The 23058-nt window shown below is 40.6% G+C and overlaps 2 protein-coding genes across 2 annotated transcripts; both read left to right on the top strand.

Moving 5' to 3' along the window:
* Positions 1-53: 53 nt before the first annotated feature.
* On the top strand, positions 54-998 carry LOC126080857 (olfactory receptor 1440-like). The gene has a single exon (XM_049892048.1). The coding sequence runs from the start codon at positions 54-56 to the stop codon at positions 996-998; it is 945 nt and encodes a 314-aa protein (XP_049748005.1).
* Positions 999-19414: 18416 nt separating this feature from the next.
* On the top strand, positions 19415-20377 carry LOC126080608 (olfactory receptor 5A1-like). The gene is given in 1 exon segment (XM_049891796.1): positions 19415-20377. A coding segment is annotated over 1 exon segment (963 nt).
* Positions 20378-23058: the final 2681 nt, after the last annotated feature.

The raw sequence follows: 23058 nt of genomic DNA, 5'->3' as shown, positions 1-23058 counted from the left end.
TAGTCAGTCATTAATATGAGGATCTCTCTGTAGATTAAAGAAACTTCAAGGCAATGGCTGGAGGAAGGAACAATACAGCAGTCATCAAGTTCATTCTCTCAGGATTCTCAGATTTTCCTAAATTCAAGTTCATCCTCTTTACAGTATTCCTTGGGATGTACATCTTGACAATGGCCTGGAACCTGGGTCTTATGACCCTGATCAAGATGGACTCCCATCTGCACACACCCACGTATTTTTTCCTCAATAAACTAGCCTTCTTAGATATATGCTATGTTTCTTCCACAGCCCCCAAGATGCTCTCAGACTTCTTCCAGGAGCAGAAATCCATCTCCTTCATGGGGTGCACCATACAGTACTTCTTCTCTAGCTTGGGTCTGACTGAGTGCTGTCTTCTGGCAGCCATGGCTTATGATCGATATGCTGCCATTTGCAGGCCTCTACTTTACACAGCCATCATGTCCCCTATGCTCTGTCTGCAAATGGTGGTTGGGGTCTATGCAACTGGTATTTTTGGTTCATTGATTCAACAGTGTACTTCACTTCAGCTTGATTTTTGTGGACCAAATGTTATCAACCATTTCTTCTGTGACCTGCCTCAGCTGTTGATTCTATCTTGCTCTGACGCCTTTTTCCTACAAGTCATGAAGTTTGTGATAGCAGTGATTTTTGGTGTGGCATCACTCTTAGTCATCATGATATCTTATAGTTATATCATTGCCACCATTCTGAAGATCAGTTCAGTTGAAGGCAGGTACAAGGCCTTCAATACCTGTACTTCTCATCTGACAGCAGTGACCTTCTTTTTTGGATCAGGACTCTTTGTCTATATGCATCCCAGCTATGACAATTCACTGGGCTACGACAAGATGGCATCAGTCTTCTACACAGTGGTGATCCCAATGTTGAATCCTTTGATTTATTGTCTGAGGAACAAGGAAATCAAAGATGCCCTTAAGAGGTGTGAAAAAAAGAGAGTGTTTTCCCACTGTCACTGATAATTAAAAGTCTGGCAGGCCAGTGATCCTGGTGACCTGAAGTTCCCATGCAAGGAAAATGCATTTAATATTATTTAACCTCATTGATTCTCTAGAAGAGAATCTAAATCTAGGACTGGCTCAGTGCCATGTGGTATCTTGGTCTTGACAGTTGACTCTTCTCTTTTAGAGCAGCAATGACCTTCCAAAGGAGTTGCTATGTCAATTTTTATAAAATGGTAACCTTGAGCTATTCAGTGTTTGACCCTTACATTCTCTTTCAGAACCTCAAACTGCAGTCCCAAAAGAATGGGACTAAACACAAACCAATCATCTTTGTCCTACACAACCTCACAAACAGCATAATGACCACTTTGTCCTGGACCTCAAACTCTCTTGGTGCCTAGGCAAGATTCAAGTTGGTTGAGGTGGGATTGTGGAGAGAACATAATTTTAGACTTGACCTAAATTCTCTGCCAAAGAAATCTGCCACAGGGAGTTTGCACTTGAATTTGTTTCCTAGGTTTTATTTTTAGAACTAGAGATCAATAATTGGTAAGTTAGTGAAAAAGAAATATCTATGGTACTATTCTGACATTCATCTTACTAGGATCAATAATCCATGCTCATGGAAGCTGCAGTCAAGAAATCAAATAATGTATTGAATTGGGCAAATCTGCTGCAAAAGACCTCTTCAAAGTGTTAAAAATCAAAGATATCACCTTGAGGACTAAGACACACCTGACCCAAGCCATGATATATTCAATTGCCTCATACATATTTGGAAGCTGGATAAATGAATAAGGAAGACTGAAGAAGAATTGATGACTTTGAATTATAGTGATGGTGAAGAATATTGAATATATCATGAGCTGCCAGAAAAACCAACAAATTTGTCACAGAAGAAGTACAGCCAGAAAGTTCCTCGGAAGCGAGGATGGAGAGACTTCATGTCACGTACTTTGGACATGTTATCAGGAGGGACCAGTCCCTGGAGAAGGGCATCATGCTTGGTAAAGCAGAGGGTCAGCGAAAAAGAGGGAGACCTTCAACGAGATGGATTGACACAGTGGCTGCAACAATGGGCTCAAACATAGCAACAATTGTGAGGATGACGCAGGACTAGGCAGTGTTTCGTTCTGTTGTACATAGACGGGGTCTCTATGAGTCAGAACCAACTCGACAGCACCTAACAATAACAACATTCTTAACCTTGAAGCACTAAACTACAAAGGAAAGAAGTGATAATTTGAACTCTAAAATATATTGGAAAGGTTACATCTCTGCCAATACAGCAAACTGGGTATCATAAACGTACACAACCATAAATGCTGCATAAGCTTTTTTCTGGAAAATATTTTTAAATACATTTATGAGCAAGCAAGGATAAAGGGGATCTCCAGCATCCAAATATAAAGTTAAATCAGGAATCCATAGAGGTAAGGCAGCTTTTAAGATGGTGTTCACATTGGGGGATCTATTGAACTCTGGCAATATTGAGCCTGTATTTTGACAGCCACATGGGACTTGGGGAGAAGGAGACAAAGCATGGGGCTCCCTGAGAGTCTGACAGAAGATCCACCTATAAATACAAGAGTCCCAAAGATTATATCTCAGTGTGAGAACAAATTCCCATCATAAGAGAAGATTTCTTGGCACTCTTAGGCTTTGTGCTGGGTATGAGGTAAAGTCAACTGAAAAATTGTAATCGCAGCCCTAATTTAGATTTGTGGTCTGAGTTCCCACTACCTGTACAGCTGAGAATATAAAGTAGACTCAGGTTGGTAGCACCTTTAGGTACCTGTCATAGACAAATACAAATCTTCTTTTAGGATTAAACTTAGGCTCAAACGATTCTCACAAATAACTTTCTAAAGAAAATCAGGTTACACAAATCTCAAAGTGCACAAGGAAACCAAGCATGATGGGTGAAAGCCAACAAGACATGGCAATATCAGACCTATAAGGACTTCCAGATGGCAATTATCTGAATCAAATATAAAATAAGTGTGGCAAATATGTTCAAAACTAAAAAGAAGAATTGAAAATATGATTGAAAAACAAAAGAATAAAGTTTACTAAGGATTTATTCTTCTGGCAGTAGGGTGAATATTATATATATACCCTTCCTAATGAGAACAGCTAAAATGCTGATTTGAAAAAAAAAATTTTTTTTAATGTATTTTCACTTAATTTAATGAAAATAGGGAAAAAGCTAAGTACCAAAATGAAGTGAAACCAGGAACCTAGGGAAGTAAACAAATGCTCAAAAGGGTTTTCACCATGAAGTGTTCTGCTGAACCCTGGAAACCCTGAGCTTCTTCTACATAAAACACATGGGTCAAAAACGGTCAGAAGATAAAGCCCAGAACGGACCCTGGAGGGTGATGTGGAAGATCTGCACATAAAGGCCAGAGGGCTATATTCTCAGTGTAGGCAAGCAACAATTCCCAGGTTATGTGGGAATAATCAGAAGTGCACAGTAAAAAAAAAAAAAAAAAAAAAATCATGAACATACAGAATCAAGCCCCACTACCGAAAACCAGCAGGGGGCATAAAGAGTCTGTATAAACAGATCTGCAGAGCCTTCAAATATTGGAATTACTAACAAAGAGGAGAGGGAAGTTGGAACACGCTATGGTGAAACACTGATTAAATCTCCCCCAGAAAGAGATGCTCCCTTTCCCAAAGGAGGAAATACTGAGAACAGGTCAGGGAACTAGTGACTCAGAGCACTGAAAACTGAGAATCAAAAAGAAGTACATCCATTTAAAAAAAAAAAAAAAAATTTTTTTTTTAATGGGGATAATGATTCAGCAATACAAAGTGGATAAACTTTGAAAACATTATGATAAGTAAAAAGACCAGCACAAATGTCCACAGACTATATGATTCTCTTTTAATGAAATGTTCACGATAAGCAAATATACAGAGACAGAAAGTAGATTAGTGGTTGCCTAGGGTTTGGGGTAGAGGAGAATAGGGAGTGACTGCTAATGATTATAAGGTTAATTTTGGGGTGATGACAATGTTTTAAAATTAGATCATGGTGATGGTTGCAAAACTCTAAAGATATACTAAAAACCCATTGAACTGAACACTTTAAATAGATGAATTTTTATGCATGTGATGTGTATCTCAATAAAGCTGTTTTAAAAAGAAGAAGAAAGAGGATCAAAAATACCTTGAACCAAGAGTTCATTCTTAAGAAGGCACCATTTCTGAAGTGGATATTCCTTAGAGATTTGGTAATGAAAGAAGAAAGCAAGCCTTGGAAATAAAAGCGCCTAAGAAAAAAAATTAAAACTCAAGAAAAATAGTAACCCATTTCTGTTCCCCAGAAACATCACCATATAGAAAAGAAATTGTCCTTCCTATGTCCAGGAAACCCTGGTGGTGTAGTGGTTAAGTGCTACAGCTGCTAACCAAAAGGTTGGCAGTTTGAATCCACCAGGCGCTCCTTGGAAACTCAATGGGGCAGTTCTACTCTGTCCTATAGGGTCGCTATGAGTTAGAATTGGCTCGACAACAGTGGGGTTTTTGTTTTTTTTTATACCAACAGAAGAGGGCACCCGTTCATCTAAGAGTTATTTGATTCAATGGGTGAATAATCTGTGGTACATCCATAGGAAGGATTACTACTGAGTAATACAAAGGATTCAATCAACTCGACAGCAATGGGTTTGGTTTTTTTTTTTTTAATACAAGGGGGTTAACTATTGACTTCCAACAACTCAGATGAATCTTAAGGGCATTATGCTAAGTGGGGGGTGGGGGAGCCAATCTCAAAAGGTTACCTGTTGTGTACTTCTATTTACATAACTTTCTTGAAATAAAATTTGAGAAATGGAGAACAGATCAGTGGTTTCCAGGGAAAGGAGAAGGGGAGGGAGGGCTTATGTACAAGAGTGGCACAAAGGAGTTCCTTCATGGTGATGGATCCGTTCTGTGTCTCGGTTGTGGTAGTGGTTATGAAGATCTATCTATGTAATAAAATATCATAGAATTACGCACAAAGACATACAAAAAAATGAATGCATGCAAAAATTGGTGAAATCTGATTAAAGCCTATATTCTAGGTAATTTTATTGTGCCCATAGCAATTCCCTAGTTTTGATAATGAGCTATAGTTATGTAAGGTGTTAGTTACCATTGGGGGAAGCTGGGTGAAAAGCACAAATGCTCTCCCTGTACTATTTTTGCAGCTTCTTGTCTCCCTATAATTATCTCTCACCTATTGTTGTTGTTGTTAGGTGCCATCAAATCGTTTCTGACTCACAGCGACTCCATGTACAACAGAACAAAACATGGCCTGGTCCTGCACCATCCTCACAATTGTTGTTATGCTTGAGCCCATTGTTGCAGCCACTGTGTCAATCCATCTCATTGAGGGTCTTCTTCTTTTTCACTGACCCTCTGCCTTACCAAGCATGATGTCCTTCTCTAGGAACTGATTCCTTCTGAAAACATGTCCAAAGATTGGCAAAATTCAAAAGTTTGACACATACCGTGGTGGGAATTCGGTGGGGAAACAGGAACTCTCACTCATTTCTGGTGAGAATACAAAAGGGAAGAGCCACTATGGAGGGGAATTTGGTAATATCTAACAAAACTACATTTATACTTTGATGCAGAGGAAACACACATACATGTGCACGTGGGTGCATGCTCACACACACACACGCTCAAGAAAGGTAACTAGGAATTAATTAAAATAGTGGTCTCTAGATGGTGAGTGGCAATGAGGTGGAAGGAAAAGAAATGAGTGAGACTTTTCTAGGTATTCCTTTTTATAAAATTTTGATTTTAAACCATTAATTGTTTTATATACTTATAAAAAAAACTTAAAATTGAAGATACATCTACAGATCTTCCTGTCTATGTTTCTCACCTTAAAATTGTGACCTTATTCTATGGATCAGGTCATTTTATTTAATCTGAGACCCGGTTCTGTAACACCTCAAAGTAGGACAAGATGACTTAGTCTCTATACTGATCTACAACCTGATGAGCAAGGATATCAAAGATGCCCTGGGAAAGATGTACGAGAAGAGAAGGTATATCCCACATAAATTGCTGCTTATACCCACTGAGAGATGTATACAAGAACATTCATAACAGCTTTATTCAAAACAGCCAAAGACTAGGAAATAGTATGAAGAAGTGAAATAAAACAAGCTATTGATGTCCATAGCAACAAGGATAAATCTGATAGACATAATACAGAGTGAAAAAAGTCATAAACAAAAGCGTTCGTACTATATAATTCCGTTCATCTGACGTCCCAAAACAGGTAAAGCTAATCTAGGGTGATAGGGTTAGTTGGGACTGGGAGGGGACATAAGGGCTCCTTCCAGGGTGCTGGAAATGTTCTGTATCCTGATCTGCTTTGTGATTACATGACAGTATACATATGGAAAAAAGAAAATTGTACACTTAACATTAGCACTTTGCCATATGTAAGTTATGTTCAATTAAAATTAAAAAAAAAAGAAAAGAGAGGCTACCACTGCCACCACAGATTAAGGGTGATATGACTGGCTGGTGACACCAAAGACTTCAACTCATGGGATCTTGCTAGAAAATGAAATAACATTTAACAAAACCTCCTTATGCCCACAGGCTTATATCTGAGACAATCTAACAATCAGATCCCAGGGAAGCCCAATGTCTCGGAAACCCACGGTTTTCTTCAACCATCATCAGCAATGTTCTAACCAATAACCCAAAATCAATAAGACAATGAATTTTTAAGAAATTTCAGAAGGAGTAACATTCTTCCTCTATAATATTTGATCCCTGCATAACTCTGCACAGTCTCAGACCACAGGCTCTGGTACAGCAATGAATAACCAATACTGCCAGGATTCCAGCAATACCCCACCTGCTGTGGTGTAGCCTAGATATCTCATTGACCACCAAGACATCTACTGGACAACTCCATGTTCTTGGGACAGAACCGAGCCAAATGAAGAAGGAAGGAGGAGGAGAGGGGAAGCCCCTCTGGTCAGAAGCGGAGATGAAGAGATTCACCATAGGTTGCCTTTAAATAGTTATTTCTCTTCATTTAAAATAAGGCTTGACTTGTACAAATTAGAGTTACATATGCATTGTGAGGAATGTAACGCACGGCTGTGAAGAAGGCCAAATTAACCAATGAATATTAAGTGGCATATAAAATGAAACAAAGTTTTACATATGTATGGCATATGTGTTATAAGACACCAAAAATGTGTAATCCTGTTAGACTCTCATTAACCAGTAGAGGGAGGCCCATCCCCAAGATTCTGCAGTAAATGAAAAGTTAACCCAGACAAGGGCTGAGATCTGACTATTTAATGATAGTGATGATCCTGACTTTCATGTGTGTAACTCTTTACGGTTGACACACAAAGAGTGGTTTTCACAACAGCCTGGATGTGAGTCCTTCTTATTTTTGGTGAGGAAGCCAAAGCTCAGCTCACACTTGCTGAAGGTGACCTAGCGAAGAGCAGTAGAGAAGGGAGCAGATGTACCTGGACACCAACATCACCCACGGGACAGGATTTTAGCATTCCTCCCACAATGGTCTGGATAGATAACTCCTTACACAAATAGTTCCCACTTTAGCTGGGATGCATGTCTGAGAGAGGTTGAATGCACCCATCTCTGCTCTGTGCCTGGAAAATACGAATATTCTCTTCATTCTGAGCACTACCACCTCTTTAACAAGAAGTTGCCGTTGATTCTGACTCAGGCAGCCCCGTGTGTGTCAGAGTAGAACTGTGCTCAATAGGGTTTTCGATGGCTGATATTTTGGGAGTAGATCACAGGCCCTTTCTTCTAAGGTGCTTGTGCGTGCACTCAAACTGTCAGCCTTCCAGTTAGCAGCCAAGCACATTAACCATTTTCGCTACCCAAGGACACCAACTTCTTGAGACAGTCCTTTCATTGTTGTATTGTTCTGACTGTAAGTAAATTCCTTCTTGAACTAAGGAACAAGCTCTTTCCAAGAAACTTCAACTTATCAATTTTCATTTGCAAAATGGAGCATTAAAATATCCTTCCTTCCTACTTTACAGGATGTAAAAAAGGTGACATTCTGCTTGAAGAGTTAGATGAAGCCAAATGACTCCAATACCCTCTCTCACCTTAAGCAACAGGAAGACTGTGGGAGCGGAACCCGATTACACTGTGCTCAGACTTCTGATTTACAAAACTTTGAGACAATACATGTTTGTTGTTTTAAGCTGCTAAATTTGTGGTAATTTGTTATGCAGCAATTGAAAACTAGTAACCTTTACTGCACTGAATGCTTTATATTTGCTTCTCAGTAAAACTACCCTCTCCACACCCTGGCATTACTGGCGTGAATTAAAAAAAACAGGAAATAATAAATGTTAGGCTGCGGGGAAGTCGAAACTCTTATGCACTGCTGGTGGGAATGCAAAATGATACAACAATTTTGGAAAACGATATGGCACTTCCTTAGAAAGCTAGAAATAGGAATACCATATGATCCAGCAATCCCACTCCCGGGAATATATCCTTGAGAAATAAGAGTCGTCACACAAATACACATATGCACACCCACATTCATTGCAGGATTGTTCACAATAGCAAAAAGATGGAAACAACCTAGATGTGCCCATCAACAGATGAATGGATAAAAAAAATTATGGTACATACACACAATTCCCAACAATAAAGAACAATGATGAATTTGCAAACCATCTCATAACATGGATGAATCTGGAGGGCATTATGCTGAGTGAAATAAGTCAATCACAAAGGACAAATACTGTATGAGACCACTACTGTAAAAACTCATGAGAATGTTTACACACAGAAAGAAACAATCTGTGATGGTTACAAGGGAGGAGAGGGATGGGGATGGAAAAACAGTAAAAGGCAATAAATAAGTGGTAACTTTGGTGAAGGGTAAGACAGTACACAATACTGGGGAAGCCAGCACAACTTGTACACAGCAAGGTCATGGTAGCTCCACAGACACATCTAAACTCCCTGAAGGACTGAATTGTTGGGCTGAGGGCTGTGGAGACCATAGTCTCAGGGAACATCTAGCTCAACTGGCATACATAGTTTATAAAGAAAATGTTCTACATTCTACTTTGATGAGTAGCATCTGGTACCTTAAAAATCTGAGGGGCCATCTAAGATATCCCACTAGTCTCACCCCTTTGGAAGCAAGGGAGAATGAAGAAAACTAAAGATACAAGGGAAAGATTAGTCCAAAGGACTAATGGACCACATCTACCATGGCCTCCTCCAGACTGAGTCCAGTATAACCAGATGGAGCCCAGCTACCACCACTGACTGCTCTGACAGGGATCTCAATAGAGAGTCCTGGACAGAGCTGGAGAAAAATGTAGAACAAAATTCTAACTCACAAAAAAAGACCAGACTTACTGGCCTGACAGAGACTGGAGAAAACCTGAGAGTATGGCCCCCAAACACCCTTTTAGCTCAGTAATGAAGTCACTTCTGAGGTTCACCCTTCAGCCAAAGATTAGACAGACCCATAGGACAAAATGAGACTAAAGGGGCACATCAGCCCAGGGGCAAGGACTAGAAGGCAGGAGGGGACAGGAAAGCTGGAAATAGGGAGCCCAAGGTAGAGAAGGGAGAATGTTAACATGTAGTGGGGTTGTTAACCAAATGTCATAAAATAATATGTGTACTAACTGTTTAATGAGAAACTAGTTTGTTCTGTAAATCTTCATCTAAAATACAATTAAGAAAAAACTTCCCTCTCCAAACTTTGCAGCTGATATCCTGGCTAAGCTTTTATTTTTCAAAATTTCCCTTTGAAGAAAAATTATCCTGTTCAATTTAGGAAAGTCACTGAGCATCTATTTGATGCTAGACACTGTGCTAGGCATTGGAATAAAAAGATGAATAAGAAGTTCAGCCCTAAAAGATTTCAAAGAGAAATAATACAAGTATTATTATAATAATTGAGTTTTTTATAGTAATTCAGTAATACAACACATAACACTATAACCTCAAACAGAAAGTAATGGGAGCCATGATAAAAGAACAAGCACAAGCTACTGGAGTTCAGAAGAGGGAGAAAACACATCCAGTTGAGGATGTCAAGAAAACTTACTTTGGGATGGCCTGGGGAATGTGATACATAATCAACCAGCAGTACAGAAATGGATTTTGTGCATCAGTGAATGTCTTTGCAGGTGGCAGAACACATTTAAATATAGCTAAACCCATCAGCCGTCTGACTAAACCTGGCAATAATATTGGAAAAAGAAGAAAATAGGGAGGGGTAGTGGTAGGAATCACTTAGGATTGGAATGATGGGTCAGGAACTTGGGAAGGTCTGCAAAAGGAGTCCCTGGTTAATGTGCTTGGCTACTAATCAAAAGGTTGGCAGTTCAAGTCCACCCACAGGCACCTAAGAAGAAAGGGCTGGTGAGCTACTTCTGAAAAATCAGCCACCGAAAACCCTCTAGAACACAGTTCTACTCTGACACATGTGGGTTCACTATGAGTTGGAATTGACCCTACAGCAACTGTTTTTGCTTTTTCAGTGGGGCAAGAAATTTTGAAAACCAAAAATAGATTCACTGGGAGTTGCAGAGTAGAAAAACAGGAAGTTTTGGTAAATTTTTAGAGTTTGAGATTTCAAGAGTAGAGCAGTTTCCCATCAGGATGAGTTCTGAGTTGGGACTGCCAAATTGTGTGACTGGGGTAGCAGAGAGTTTGAAGGTGGTAGAGGATAGAGGTCAAGATAGTGTGGAGCCAGGGTATTTGGAGGGTTATCAACCCTGAAACCATTTGATTTATTTTTCTGATTGCCACCCTACATGGCACAGCATCCTTAAGAGCTTGCCTGCTAACCAAAATGTTGGCAGTTTGAATCCAGTAGCTGTTCCTTGGGAACCCTATATGGCAGTTCTTCTCTGTCCTGAAGGGTCGCTGTGAGTCAGAATCAACTTGACAGCATATAACAACAAGTAAATGTTGACTTGAAAAGCATATAGAAGAACGGAACAATCACAGGGAGGAAAAATCAATCCAGAAATGTTTCCTGCATTAGTGAGCTTGAAACTTGGTCTTGAGGAAAGGCAATAAATGGATAGATGGACAAGAAGTCACTCCATGTCATTCCTAGCCATATGTGGCCGCTCTTAAGCTGGTTCCCCAGACCCATTTCTGGGTAACCGGAGAAGAGTGAGGTGTCCTAAGACCTTAGTCAAACTATGCAGTGCACAGAGAGACCTGGGTTGGTTGGTGGTGTTTTCTTTCTCTCTCTCTGCTGTACCTGGAAAGGTCAGACATATTCCTTCCAAGACTGATTAATGATTTAGTAAAATAAACAAATACTAGATAACCTAAGAAGTCCCTGGGTTGTGCAAACAGTCAAGTGCTTGGCTACTAACCAAAAGGTTGTTGGTTCAAATCCACCCAGAGGTGCCTGGAATGAAAGGCCTGGCAATCTGCTTCTGAAAGAATCAGCCATAGAAAACTCTCTAAAGTACAGTTCTAGTATGAAACACATGAAGTCGTCATGAGTTGGAATTGACTCAACGGCAACGGTTTGTTTTTTTTTTTTGGCTAGATAAACTGTAGCTGTCCTTTCCTCTCTTTCCTTCTTGCTCCCCACCAAACTATCAACATCCACATGGACTGAAGTCTCCCCTATTTGTGTGTGCGTGTGTGTGCATGCGTGTGTGTGTATGTTTTAATGGCATTCCCCACCATCTGGTATCTAGCCTAGCAGTCCTCATCAGTGAACATTCATCAACTTAACTGCCTGCTTCTAATCACAGCTGCCTCTTTGCCTAGAAATTGAGCCCTACCAACAAAACACAAATTTTAAGATAAAGCAAGTTTTAGAGTGGTTGTACTTTTCCCAAATCATATTGGCTCTGGATCATTTCCAGGTCTATCTTAAAGGAGAATTCAATGTTGCAAAGAGCAACAGCTAATTGGATGCATGATTCACAATGGCTCCATGCTTGCCCATATTCCTGGTCTCAGAAAGCCCTCTTTAGGAAAGCCTTCAGGGTGGAGTCTCTCAGTGGAGGAAACCACAACTGATGTGGTTTCCTAGCGGAGGTGCTACTCCTCCCATCTCTCCAACCATCTTTCTAAGTAGGACCAAAGGATCAGTGTCTTCAAAGAATAGACAGTTGGCCTTGTGTGTGGAGGGCCACAGCTGCGTGACAGATGTGGTTGGGTAACATTTTTGTAGGTTTTACCATGCTGGCTTATGGAGCTATTCTAAGACTGAGAATAGATTTCAGAGAACATCATCCCCCATTTACCCTGAATCCAACAAAATAAAGACATTTTAATGTATTTTTAGTAAGCTCAAGCAACTATTTACAAAGGCAGACAAAGCCAGCTTTAAGCAAAAGTATGAAGCCTTATAACTTTGTCCTCTGTGCCACTCTGACCCCCCCAATCTCAGGCCCCTCTCTTTCTGAGTCTGGGTTCCTTCTCTTCCCATTACTGCTTGCCTCACATTCTCATTCAGCCTTGGTCTCTCCTGACTGGAGGCACAGACTTAAACTCTGGCTCTGCCACTGGCTGGGTTTGGTCTGGTGAGCAGCCAGGACCAAGCACCACTACTGCAGAGGCTCCCTCTCTGTGGACTTCTCTTCAGTCTCCAAGTCTGTTCCAGCTTCCCCAATCATAGTATGAATTGTGTCCCCCAAAAATATCTGTCAACTTGGCTAGACCATGATTCCCAGTATCATGCAATTGTCCACCATTTTGTCATCTCATGTGATTTTCCTATGTGTTATAAATCCTATCTCTATGAGGTTAATGAGGTGGGATTAGCAGCAGTTGTGATAATGAGGCAGGATTCAATCTACAAGATTACCTTTGTCTTCAGTCAATCTCTTTTGAGATAGAAAAGAGAGAAGCAAGCAGAGAGATAGGTGGATCTCATACCATGAAGAAAGCAGCACTGGGAGCAGAGTGTGTCCTTTAGACCCAGGGTTCCTGCACCGAGAAGCTCCTAGACCAGGGGAAGATGTCTGACAAGGACCTTCCTCCAGAGCCGACAGAGAGAGAAAGCCTTCCCCTGAAGCTGGCACCCTGGAAATTCGGACTTTTAGCCTCCTGGACTGTTAGAGAATAAATTTCTATTTGTTAAAGCCATCCACTGGTGGTATTTCTCTTATAGCAACACTAAATAACTAAGACACCCAATCTAGAGAGTCCCTTCCCATGACAGTGGCAACTACTGTAACTACTTTTCCATTTCCTTCTCTTCTTTCACTGCTCAACTGGCATCTCGCTTTCTTCAGCACCTGGTTGTACTCAAACCCCCTGGGTTCCATCCCACCATTTGTATTTTTTCCTATTTGATTCCCATGCCATGTTTACCAAGCACCAGTGTGTTGTGAGGGTTTTGGTGAATCAGGCTAAGGAGTCTGGATGTCATCGAGTAAAGAACAACAATAAACCAATGAGTAATCTTTATCAAGGAAGGACATAATTGGATCTGTGTTTTAGGCAGGTGTTTTATTAAAGATGGATGATAAGAAGGCTTGTTGATTTTATTGACAATGTTTTTATTTTTCAAGTATCAAAAAAAAAAAAGAGAGAGAGAGAATCCTTCCTGAAATTTTGCCTAGGGAAGGAGTGAGGTAAGACTTTTGAAACACCATAGTCCTTAAGCATCTAGCCTTATATTTTTTCACTCTGCAATCAAAAGGAATAAGAAACCAGTGGGTGTTTTTTATTTATTTTATTTTGTTTTGGTCTGGAAAAGATTAATTGCATGCAAAGTACTGCATTGGCTGTTGTGATCTTCTCTCCAGTATAACCCTTAGAGAGACTCCAAGAATTTAGGCATAACTCTAAGAGCTGGGAATTTGAGCAGGGGCATAATGTTTTTAGCTTCAAAGAGTAGATTCTGGCCCTAGTGGAAGAGAAGCTGGTGGGGCGGGGGTTGACAAAGGGAAACTGCAGCAGATTTTTCTCATCTAGCAAGTTGAAGAGCTGCCAACATAAACAGGGTGTGACCACCATCTTTCACAAGCCCTTGGAAGAAGCCACAATGCCTTGTGGGCCTGTAAAATGCACACTTCCTTCTGTGCCTTGCCTGTCCCCTGCTCCAGGCACACAAATAGCCTTCTCTTTTCAAGTTGGATATTTGGTAAATCAAAAACAAAACACTCACACAAGAGGTATCTGGTCCTGGCCAAAAAGGTTTGCCTCAACTGGAAGAGATTATTTTTCTTTTAAACTCCTTGCAGATAGATTTTTTTGAAAGATGAGAACTATCAAGCAATTTTTTTTCATTGCCACTCATTTTTCATGTCTTATGGGGTGCTGAGGTATAGAGAGGAGCCCTCGGGTAAGGAAAATGGCCAAGTGCTCCGTTACTAACCAAAATGTTGATGGCCTCTATCCATCCAGGGGCACCTCAGAAAAGCTGTGGAGCATAGTTCTATTTGGCAACATATGTGGTAGCCATTCACTAGTCAGAATCAACTCAACAACAACTGGTTTGGATTTTTTGTTTGTTTGAGTTATAGAGGACAGAACACAGGCTTCGGATTCTGGAAGACCTTAGTACAAATTACAGCTTTGTCATAAGCTGTCTGTGTGACATTTGGCAAGCTTCTTCTCCAAAATTCCACTTTCCCAACTGAAAATGTATTTAAGAATGCCTTCGTTTTGGAGTTGCTGTGAGGATATTGGGAAACCCTGGTGGCATAGTGGTTAAGTGCTACAGCTGCTAACCAAGAGGTGAGCAGTTCAAATCTGCCAGGCGCTCCTTGGAAACTCTCTTGGACAGTTCTACTCTGTCCTATAGGGTCACTATGAGTCGGAATCGACTTGATGGCAGTGAGTTTGGGTTTGGTGAGGATATTATGAAATAAAGTATGCAAAAGGCCCAATCCATACAACTAGAAATGTTAGTACCTGTCTGTTCCCTTTCCCCTTTCTCTTTATCTCACAGAATCATGGAATCTCAAGATTTTGTTTAAGGAACTCATAAGGTCAACTAATTCAGATTCACTTTTAAACCTTAAACCCCTTTCACAAAGTCACTGTGAAGTGTACATCCAAAAGGAATCCTTGATTGGACATGTTCTGCAAAATATCTAGTGCTTTACAAAGGTAACTTTTGTTATCTGAAATAGTCAGATATTTTGAAGCCAAGAACCAGTCTTGGCTTTCATTGCCTACAGGGATATATTATTGGAACTTGACCAGGGAGGGTCAGGAATGTAATGGAAGCAGGGCCAATGGAAATCAACTCCACCCAACCAAAGTTGGCTTCCTTTTTATCCTTGAGCACAGGCAGCGAGCCAAGCTTCTCACAGGTGCTCTCTGGGACATGCCACACTCTATCACTAGCGAGGCCCAATGGTACCTGGGAGAGAACTGGCTTTATTTTAAAGCCCCATCAAGTCTTTCCCAATTTAAAGTAGCTACATCCAAAACTTCTTTTGCTCTTCAGTCAAGACCCGTGGTCCAGCCGCTAGCAGAGATGGGTTTCATTCTTGCTCCAAGTGCCTGGTCTGAGCCATCTGACTGATGCCCAGAGTGTCAGGAATTGTAGGTGAGTCTTCCCTTTGTCCTTCCTAAGAATGGTTACTGATGAATCCTAGAAGCACAGAACTGGAAGTTAAAAAGACCCTTTAAAGTGGGGACGATGCAGCAGGCAAGGCACTGAGACAATTTCTTGCCACTGCTCCGGCTTTAACCAGAGGAGCTCAATTCCACCTGTTTCATGTTCTGGAATTTTTCAGAAGATTCTGTCTGTAAAAAAATTTCTTCTATTTATAAATGGAAAGAAGGAAGGGAGGAAAGAAGGAAGGAAGAAAAGAAGGAAGGGAAGTAGACTAGAAAACACTGATCTAAACTAATCTCTTTACTGTACAGACAACATGTGAAAAAATTAAGATTGAGAGAGGCAAATATTTTTTCTCAAGGTTACACAGTGAAAAGGTGGGAGAAACAGTACTTGAATCTGCATTTTTAAACATGCAGCCGGGTGCTTTTTATGCCATTCTAGATTTACGGAAAGGAGCCCTGTTGGCACAATGGTTAAGTGCTTAGTTGCTAACTGAAAGATTGGCAGTTTGAACCCACCCAGAGGCTCCACGGGGGAAAAAACCTGATAATCTGCTCCCATAAAGATTTACAGCCTAAGAAACTCTATGAGACAGTTCCACTCTAGGATTGCTATGAGTTGGAATCGACCTTGAGGTGCACAATAGCAATAACAGACTTATGGTTGTGTGCATGTGTGAGTGATTGCAATAAAAAAAAAAATTTTTTTTTTTTTTTAGTTTCCTGAGGTCTCTCTAGTCACCATTGAGACTCCAGGTCTTAGAATAAGACAGAGCAGAAACAGCTACTGTTGGAGAATGAGACATCTTAGCCTTGTTTCTGGCACCAGCCCACTGTATGGACAGCCACTACCTCTAATATTTAGTGTTTAGAAAAGGGAACAGACTCTGGAGTCAATGACTGGGGGTTAAAATTTTGGTTCGGTCACTTAATAACACTGTAAGCTTGGGCTGTTATAACTTCAATGAACTTCTTGTCTGTAATGTACATCTTTGGAGTTGTTATAAATTGAACTCATCCCGTAAATATTTAGTATCTACTATGTGCCAGCGAAGCCCTGGTGGAGTAGTGGTTAAGAGCCTGGCTGCTAATCAAAAGGTCAGCAGTATGAATCCATCAGCCGGTCCTTGGACACTCAATGAGGCAGTTCTACTCTGTCCTATAGTACTGCTCTGAGTTGGAATCCACTTGATGGCAATGGGTTTAAGGTTGATTTTATGTGCCAGGAAATGTGCAAGGCACCAGTCAGTTGCTGTTGAGTTGATTTCAACTCATGACGACCCTGTGTGTGTCAGAGTATAACTGTGCTTCATAAGGTTTTCAGTGGCTGATTTTTTATTTTTAAAATAGATCACCAGGCCCTTCTTGCAAGGCATCTCTGGGTGGACTTGAACCTCCAACCTTTTGATTAACACTCGAGTGTGCTCTGTGCACCACCAGGGGACTCCACTACACAAGGCACAAACAACAACGATAAGGCAGTGAGGCTTTAATACCCTCCTAGAGTTTCAATAAAACAGAGAGATAGAACAAGTCCACCAACAAAAATAGAGTGTGCTAAGTGCTATAGAGTAAGCCAACATGTTGCTGTAAAGATCAACAATAACTTAAGTAAAAGGCATGGCACGTGGTCATGCAGTCATTAATATCAAGTGCAAGTACATGAGTCTGGGCTTAGGCAGCAGGTACAGTGGAGAGGAGACCTTGGATTAGGGACTCAGAGTTTTGAGTTAAATCCTGGCAGAGCTGATCGTTAGGTAATAAAAATTATTTCTTTTTTTCTCCAAAACTTGATGTAAGTTTTTGCATTTACTCCTCATAACCACCATATGAAGTAATTCTATTATTGCCTGTATTTTACAGTTGAAAGAAATCAAAAGGGAGATTCAAGAGTGATATACCCGCTTGGCTAAGGCCACACAGCTAGTGAGTGATGACGCGAGGATTAGCAACTAGCTCTGCCTGATGTCAAAGTCCTGCTTTGAACGACAACAAATAAGGTGTTGTTGTCGTTGTTAGGTGCCCTGGAGTCAGTTGGGACTCATAGCAACCTGTAGGACAGAGTAGAACTGCCCCATAGGGTTTCCAAGGAGCAGCTAGTATACTCAAACTGCCGACCTTTTTGGTTAGCAGCTGAGCTCTTAACCACTATGCCACCCACAAAAACCCAGTGCCATCGAGTCGATTCCAACTCATAGGCTATGCCACCAGGGATCCACAAATAAGATAATGGGTGTGAAAATGCTTCATAAACTTAAAAACACTGTAAAAGTGTTTTTGTTAAAACTGCCTATGTTAAACTAACATTCTAGTGGGGAGAGACATAATCAACAATCAAGAAACAAATAAATCAATTAAATGGAATGCTAGAAGGTGATGTGTTATGAAAAATCTGAGCAGGGCTAAGGGAACAGAAGTCCAGTTCCATTTGGGGAAGGTTGAAATAAATTGAGAAGTTTGCAATAAAATATGAATATACATATGCAATTATTCATACAGCACACGCCAATATACGTGTGTGTGAAATAATTACACAAACATTCTTGCCATCTTTGCTTTTGAAGATCTTTTACAATTTTCCCCCTCACCATCCCTCCAAACTCAACTTCTATATCTTCTCTTAACCTCAATCAACCTGTGTTCTGCCATGCTGAAATTTTTGAGGTTCTTCAAACATTCTGCTCCCCTGTGCTTTTTTCAAATGCTTTTCCCTTCTTTAGTCTCCAGAACTCTGAACCAACCCCTTCCCAACCCTGACACACATCAAGTTTTCATCCTGGTAAACCCCTTATTATCTCTGGAATCCTCCTCAAAGACATCTCCCTGAAGTCTCCATCTGCTATGTTCAGGCTCCAGAACATTAGATAAATGCTTTTCTTCAGACAACTCACCCTGTGCTGTGATTTATCTGTTTTTCTGTGTGTTGCGTATATTAAGCTGAGTATTTTGAACTTTACAATAAGATTTTATTAACTTCTACATCATCATCAGTATCTAGCTCTGTCTGACACACTAGGTGCAAAGTCTTTGATCAGTTGATGGTGGTTTTGCACAATAAGCATTACTTCTCACAGTGTTAAATCTTGTTTTGTTTTTGTTCTAAGAGGAATATCAGTTTTCCACAGCTCTATATGCTTCATTCCACTGCTTGGAGAAGAAAAAAACAAAAAAACAACTTGACCCCATAAAACCAGATCCGAAACAAACTGTGATGACAAGAAACACACAATTGCTGCTCCACGCTTTGCACTTTGTGATATATGTCTTTCTTAAAAAAAAAAAAAGAAAAAAGAATGTGTAGTCTAAATCTGAATGGATCAATAATTCAATTCAATGCTTAGAGGAATTCTTTTAAAAGGGTTACTTAGTCTAAGTACCGTTAATAACTTCCTTTGGTGATTTTTGATGGCATAGCGGTTAAGAGTTCAGCTGCTAACCAGAAGGTTGGGAGTTCAAATCCACCAGGCACTCCTTGGGAACTCTGTGGGGGCAGTTCTACTCTGTCCCATAGGGTTGTTATGAGTTGGAATCAACTCAACAGCAGTGGGTTTTTGGTTTGGTTGGTGACGGTGGTGAAGCTGACAGTGGAGGTGATAATGAAATGACAATATGAAAATGCTGAACTGTCTACTCTGGGGCCAGTTACCTTTGACATAAACAAATGCATCAAATCAGGGTGACAATAGTCTCTATGAAAGACCCAGTGATGCTGTAGAGGGGAATTCTGCATCAGAGGCAGGACATTTGCATTCCAGTGTCTCTTCTGACTCTGGGAGTTTATGATTCTATGACAGAACAAAATCTTTTCTTCACCTGGATTTTCATTGGCCCAGGAATCTCTTTTGGGGGCTCTGAAGGCAGCAGAGAGTTGAGACATGGCTGTGGGAAAGAATATCAGCATAATGACCAATTTCATCCTCCTGGGATTTTCAGAGAAGCCCAAGCTACAGGTTGTCCTCTTTGTGCTGTTTCTGGGGATCTACCTCATGACCCTGACTTGGAACCTGGGCCTCATTGTCCTTATCAGGATGCAGTCACACCTCCACACCCCCATATATTTCTCCCTTGGTAACTTGTCCTTGGTTGATATCTCATACACCTCCTCCATAACCCCTAAGATGCTCTATGACTTCTTCAAGGAACGGAAGACCATCTCCTTTGTGGGCTGTGCTGCCCAGTTTTTCATCTTCATTGGAATGGGAGGCACAGAGTGCTGTCTCCTGGTGGCTATGGCGTATGATCGTTATGCTGCAATCTCAAACCCTCTGCTCTACACAGCCCTCAAGTCACCCTCCCTCTGTCTGGGGATGGCCATTACAGCATACACTGGAGGATTCCTCTCTGGATTGGTCCAAACCAGCTCCATATTCCAGCTTCATTTCTGTGGACCATGAGTCATCAACCACTTTTTCTGTGACCTGCCACCCTTACTGAACTTGTCTTGTTCTAGTACCTTCCTCAGCCAGGTGGTGAACTTTCTTGTAGTGTGTGCAGTTGGTGGGACATCAGCTCTTATTGTTCTGGTTTCCTATGGCTACATCATTGCTGTTGTTATGAAGATCCATTCACCCCAGGGGCAGGCAAAGGCATTCAACACCTGTGCTTCTCATTTGACCACAGTGATTCTCTTCTTTGGCTCTGGCCTCTTCTCATATCTTCATTCCAGTACTGGCCACTCACAGGACCAAGATAAGGTGGTGTTCATGTTCTATGGAGCTGTGATTCCCATGCTGAACCCCATCATATACAGTCTGCGAAATAAGGAAATCAAAGAGACATTGAAAAAACTCAAGGAGAGGAAGAAGCAGATGTCCTTTCTGTGTCTTCTATTCCCTTGAATTGAAAAAAAAAAAAACACTTACAGGTTTGCAATATCTAAAATAGGCATGACTATAAGTGGCTCACAGAAGCGTCATAAATTAAACCATTTTGAATAAAATCCTCAACCCACATGTCTACTGTACAATTAGTGCTCAATAAAAGCTTGTTTTCTTCTCTTAACTTTTCTTGTCATAGACTTATAGGATTTCAATTCTGGTCATTTGCAATAGAAAATAAATATGCTTTTCCATGAAAATTCTTGGTTGTAGGACATCAGGGGTTGGGTCCAGGATACCATGTCTTTACAGCTAGCTAGGACATGGCACCAGAACCATGTTCTTCATTACAGAATCTTTATAATATAACCCTGCTCACACCAATCTATTTGTCATCACCCAGGACAAATTTTCTGTTCTACTTGCCTTGGATTCTTAGCTATCCAAGGGTTGGTACTGACCAGAAAGGCTGACTCTCAGGAAGCTGAGAGCCTTACCTGAGTTGAGTTCCGTAATAGTTACTCAAAGTGGCCGGAGTCAAGAAAGCCATAGAGTGGCTTTAAACTAGGTCTGAGAAGACCAAGGGTCACATCTGCAGAGTCATCAAGTCCACCAGCGCCGGAAATAGGAGCCAAAACCAGAGGATCAAAAGCTGTGAAGCCGCAACAAGTAAAGAACAGGAGTAAGGGCGAGTGATAAGTCCTGAAAGAGAGTCAAATGCCATGAGGTTAATGTTCATGGCTGAAACATCCTGGTGACTGAATGGGACAATCTGGTTTACAGAACAGCATCAGGGAAGAGAGCCTTCCTTGGCAGCTATGCTTCATATCTGTCCTCTAGAACAGTTCTTACTTTTGGCCTTATATGGACACTTGACTCACTGTCTTCAGCCCAACCCCAAGGTGATGTTACTTCATGTTTCTCCGGAATTTGACCACAGCCTGTCCCAGGATTCTGGCTCCCTTGCTTTCATTTTCAGGCATCATCTCAAAAGGCGCCCAACTCCATTACGTAGTCTCAGATAGGATAACCCGTGAGTTTGCGGCAGAACTGAATGTGGTTTTTAAATTGTGTTTGATCTCATTTTACAAGATGCTTCTTGAACAAAGGACAAGTATTTCTGAGGCCCAGCTTCTTTAATGGTTTTGTGTATAAATCATGGTATATTATGACAGGTATCCCTAAGTCACATCTACTTTGGGCATAACTATTCTGCCTCAAAGTCCCTCGGTGACACAAATGGTTTGTGCTCAACTACTTACCTAAAGATTGGTGGTTTGAACTCACCCAGTGGCACCATGGGAGAAAGGCCTGGTAGTTTTCTTCTGTTAATATTACAACCAAGAAAACCTTATGGAGCATGGTTCTACTCTATAACAGGTAGCATCTCCATGAGTTGGAATTAACTCTATGGCAACAGATTTGTTTTTGCTTTTTTGAGTTTTGCCTCAATCCCTCTTGTAATTCATGCTATTCTCATTTGATCTATTCTCTGGCCACTTGCGTTATTGGAGGCTGATACAGGGGAAGACCTATAACTTAGACTGGGCATTACTTTGTAAAGCCTTTCATGATCCTTGACTCCTCCAGACTTGGTTCCTGCAGCGTGTTCCCACAGCACCTTCTAGACTTTGTTTTATCTTGCTCGGTATCTGTCCTCTCCCCAAGTTGTTGACATCCTTGTCTAACCTGTTCTCTACTGTTTTCCCAAATCATAGAACATTGCTGGAGGCAAACTAGGAGCTTAGAAAATACTTACTTAATAAATGAATCCAAATTCACTTGGCAGTTAATAGAAAGATATTATGCCAAAGGAAGAGAAATAACACTTATTGAGTGCTTATTACATTCCAGACACTGTGCCTGGTAGTGTTTTTTAAATTGTATTTCAATTCTATAGCATATAGATTCCTTGTAAAAAATTAGAATACCACAGGTAAGAAACTATCTCTTTGATCATAACCCTCAATTTCAGTACCTTCCTGCACCCCCAAGAGGGTACCAACTGTTATACACTTGTATGTAATCTTCCAGGTTTTTTATGCATATTAAAGTCCATGTACATAGCCTTTGAAAATATGCATTTTTGCTTTATGAGTCTATATTTCCATAAATGGTATCATACTGAATGATTGTTCTATACCTTGCTATTTTAACTTAACATTATTTCTGGAGCTCTTCCCACATTTGTATATATACCTCAGTCTTTTTAACTGTTGCATAGAATTAATATACATAATTTATATACTTTTCACCACTGATGGACATTAGGTCATTTCTGGATTTTGCTAGTGTATTTTTTTTTATTATTACAAGCAGTGTTGCAATATACATTTCTTTTTTTTTTTTTAACTGTACTTTAGGTGCAAGTTTACAGAGCAAATTAGTTTCTCATTAAAAATTTTATACACAAATTGTCTCGTGACATTGGTTGTAATTCCCACAATATGTTAGCACTCTCCTCCACCTTTCACCCCAGGTTCACCATTTCCATTGGTTCAATTTTCCTGTCCATTCCTGCCTTCTCATCTTTGCTTTTGGGCAGATGTTGCCCATTTGATCTCATGTACTTGATTGAACTGAGAAGCATGTTCCTCATGTGTGTAATTTTTTGTTTTACAGGCCTGTCTAATTCTTGGTTGAATGATGGACTTTGGGAGTGACTTCAGTTTTGAGTTAGCAAGGTGTCTGGGGGCCATAGT

The sequence above is a fragment of the Elephas maximus genome, chromosome 7 (genome assembly GCF_024166365.1).
Source record: "Elephas maximus indicus isolate mEleMax1 chromosome 7, mEleMax1 primary haplotype, whole genome shotgun sequence".
In the NCBI taxonomy this organism is placed as follows: Eukaryota; Metazoa; Chordata; class Mammalia; order Proboscidea; family Elephantidae; genus Elephas; species Elephas maximus.
Note: the sequence above shows the minus strand (reverse complement) of the source record. Positions and strands in the feature narration are given on the sequence as shown.

Bases quoted from the DNA above. Each gene is read 5' to 3' on its own strand.
- LOC126080857 (XM_049892048.1), top strand. From the start codon at position 54: ATGGCTGGAGGAAGGAACAATACAGCAGTCATCAAGTTCATTCTCTCA.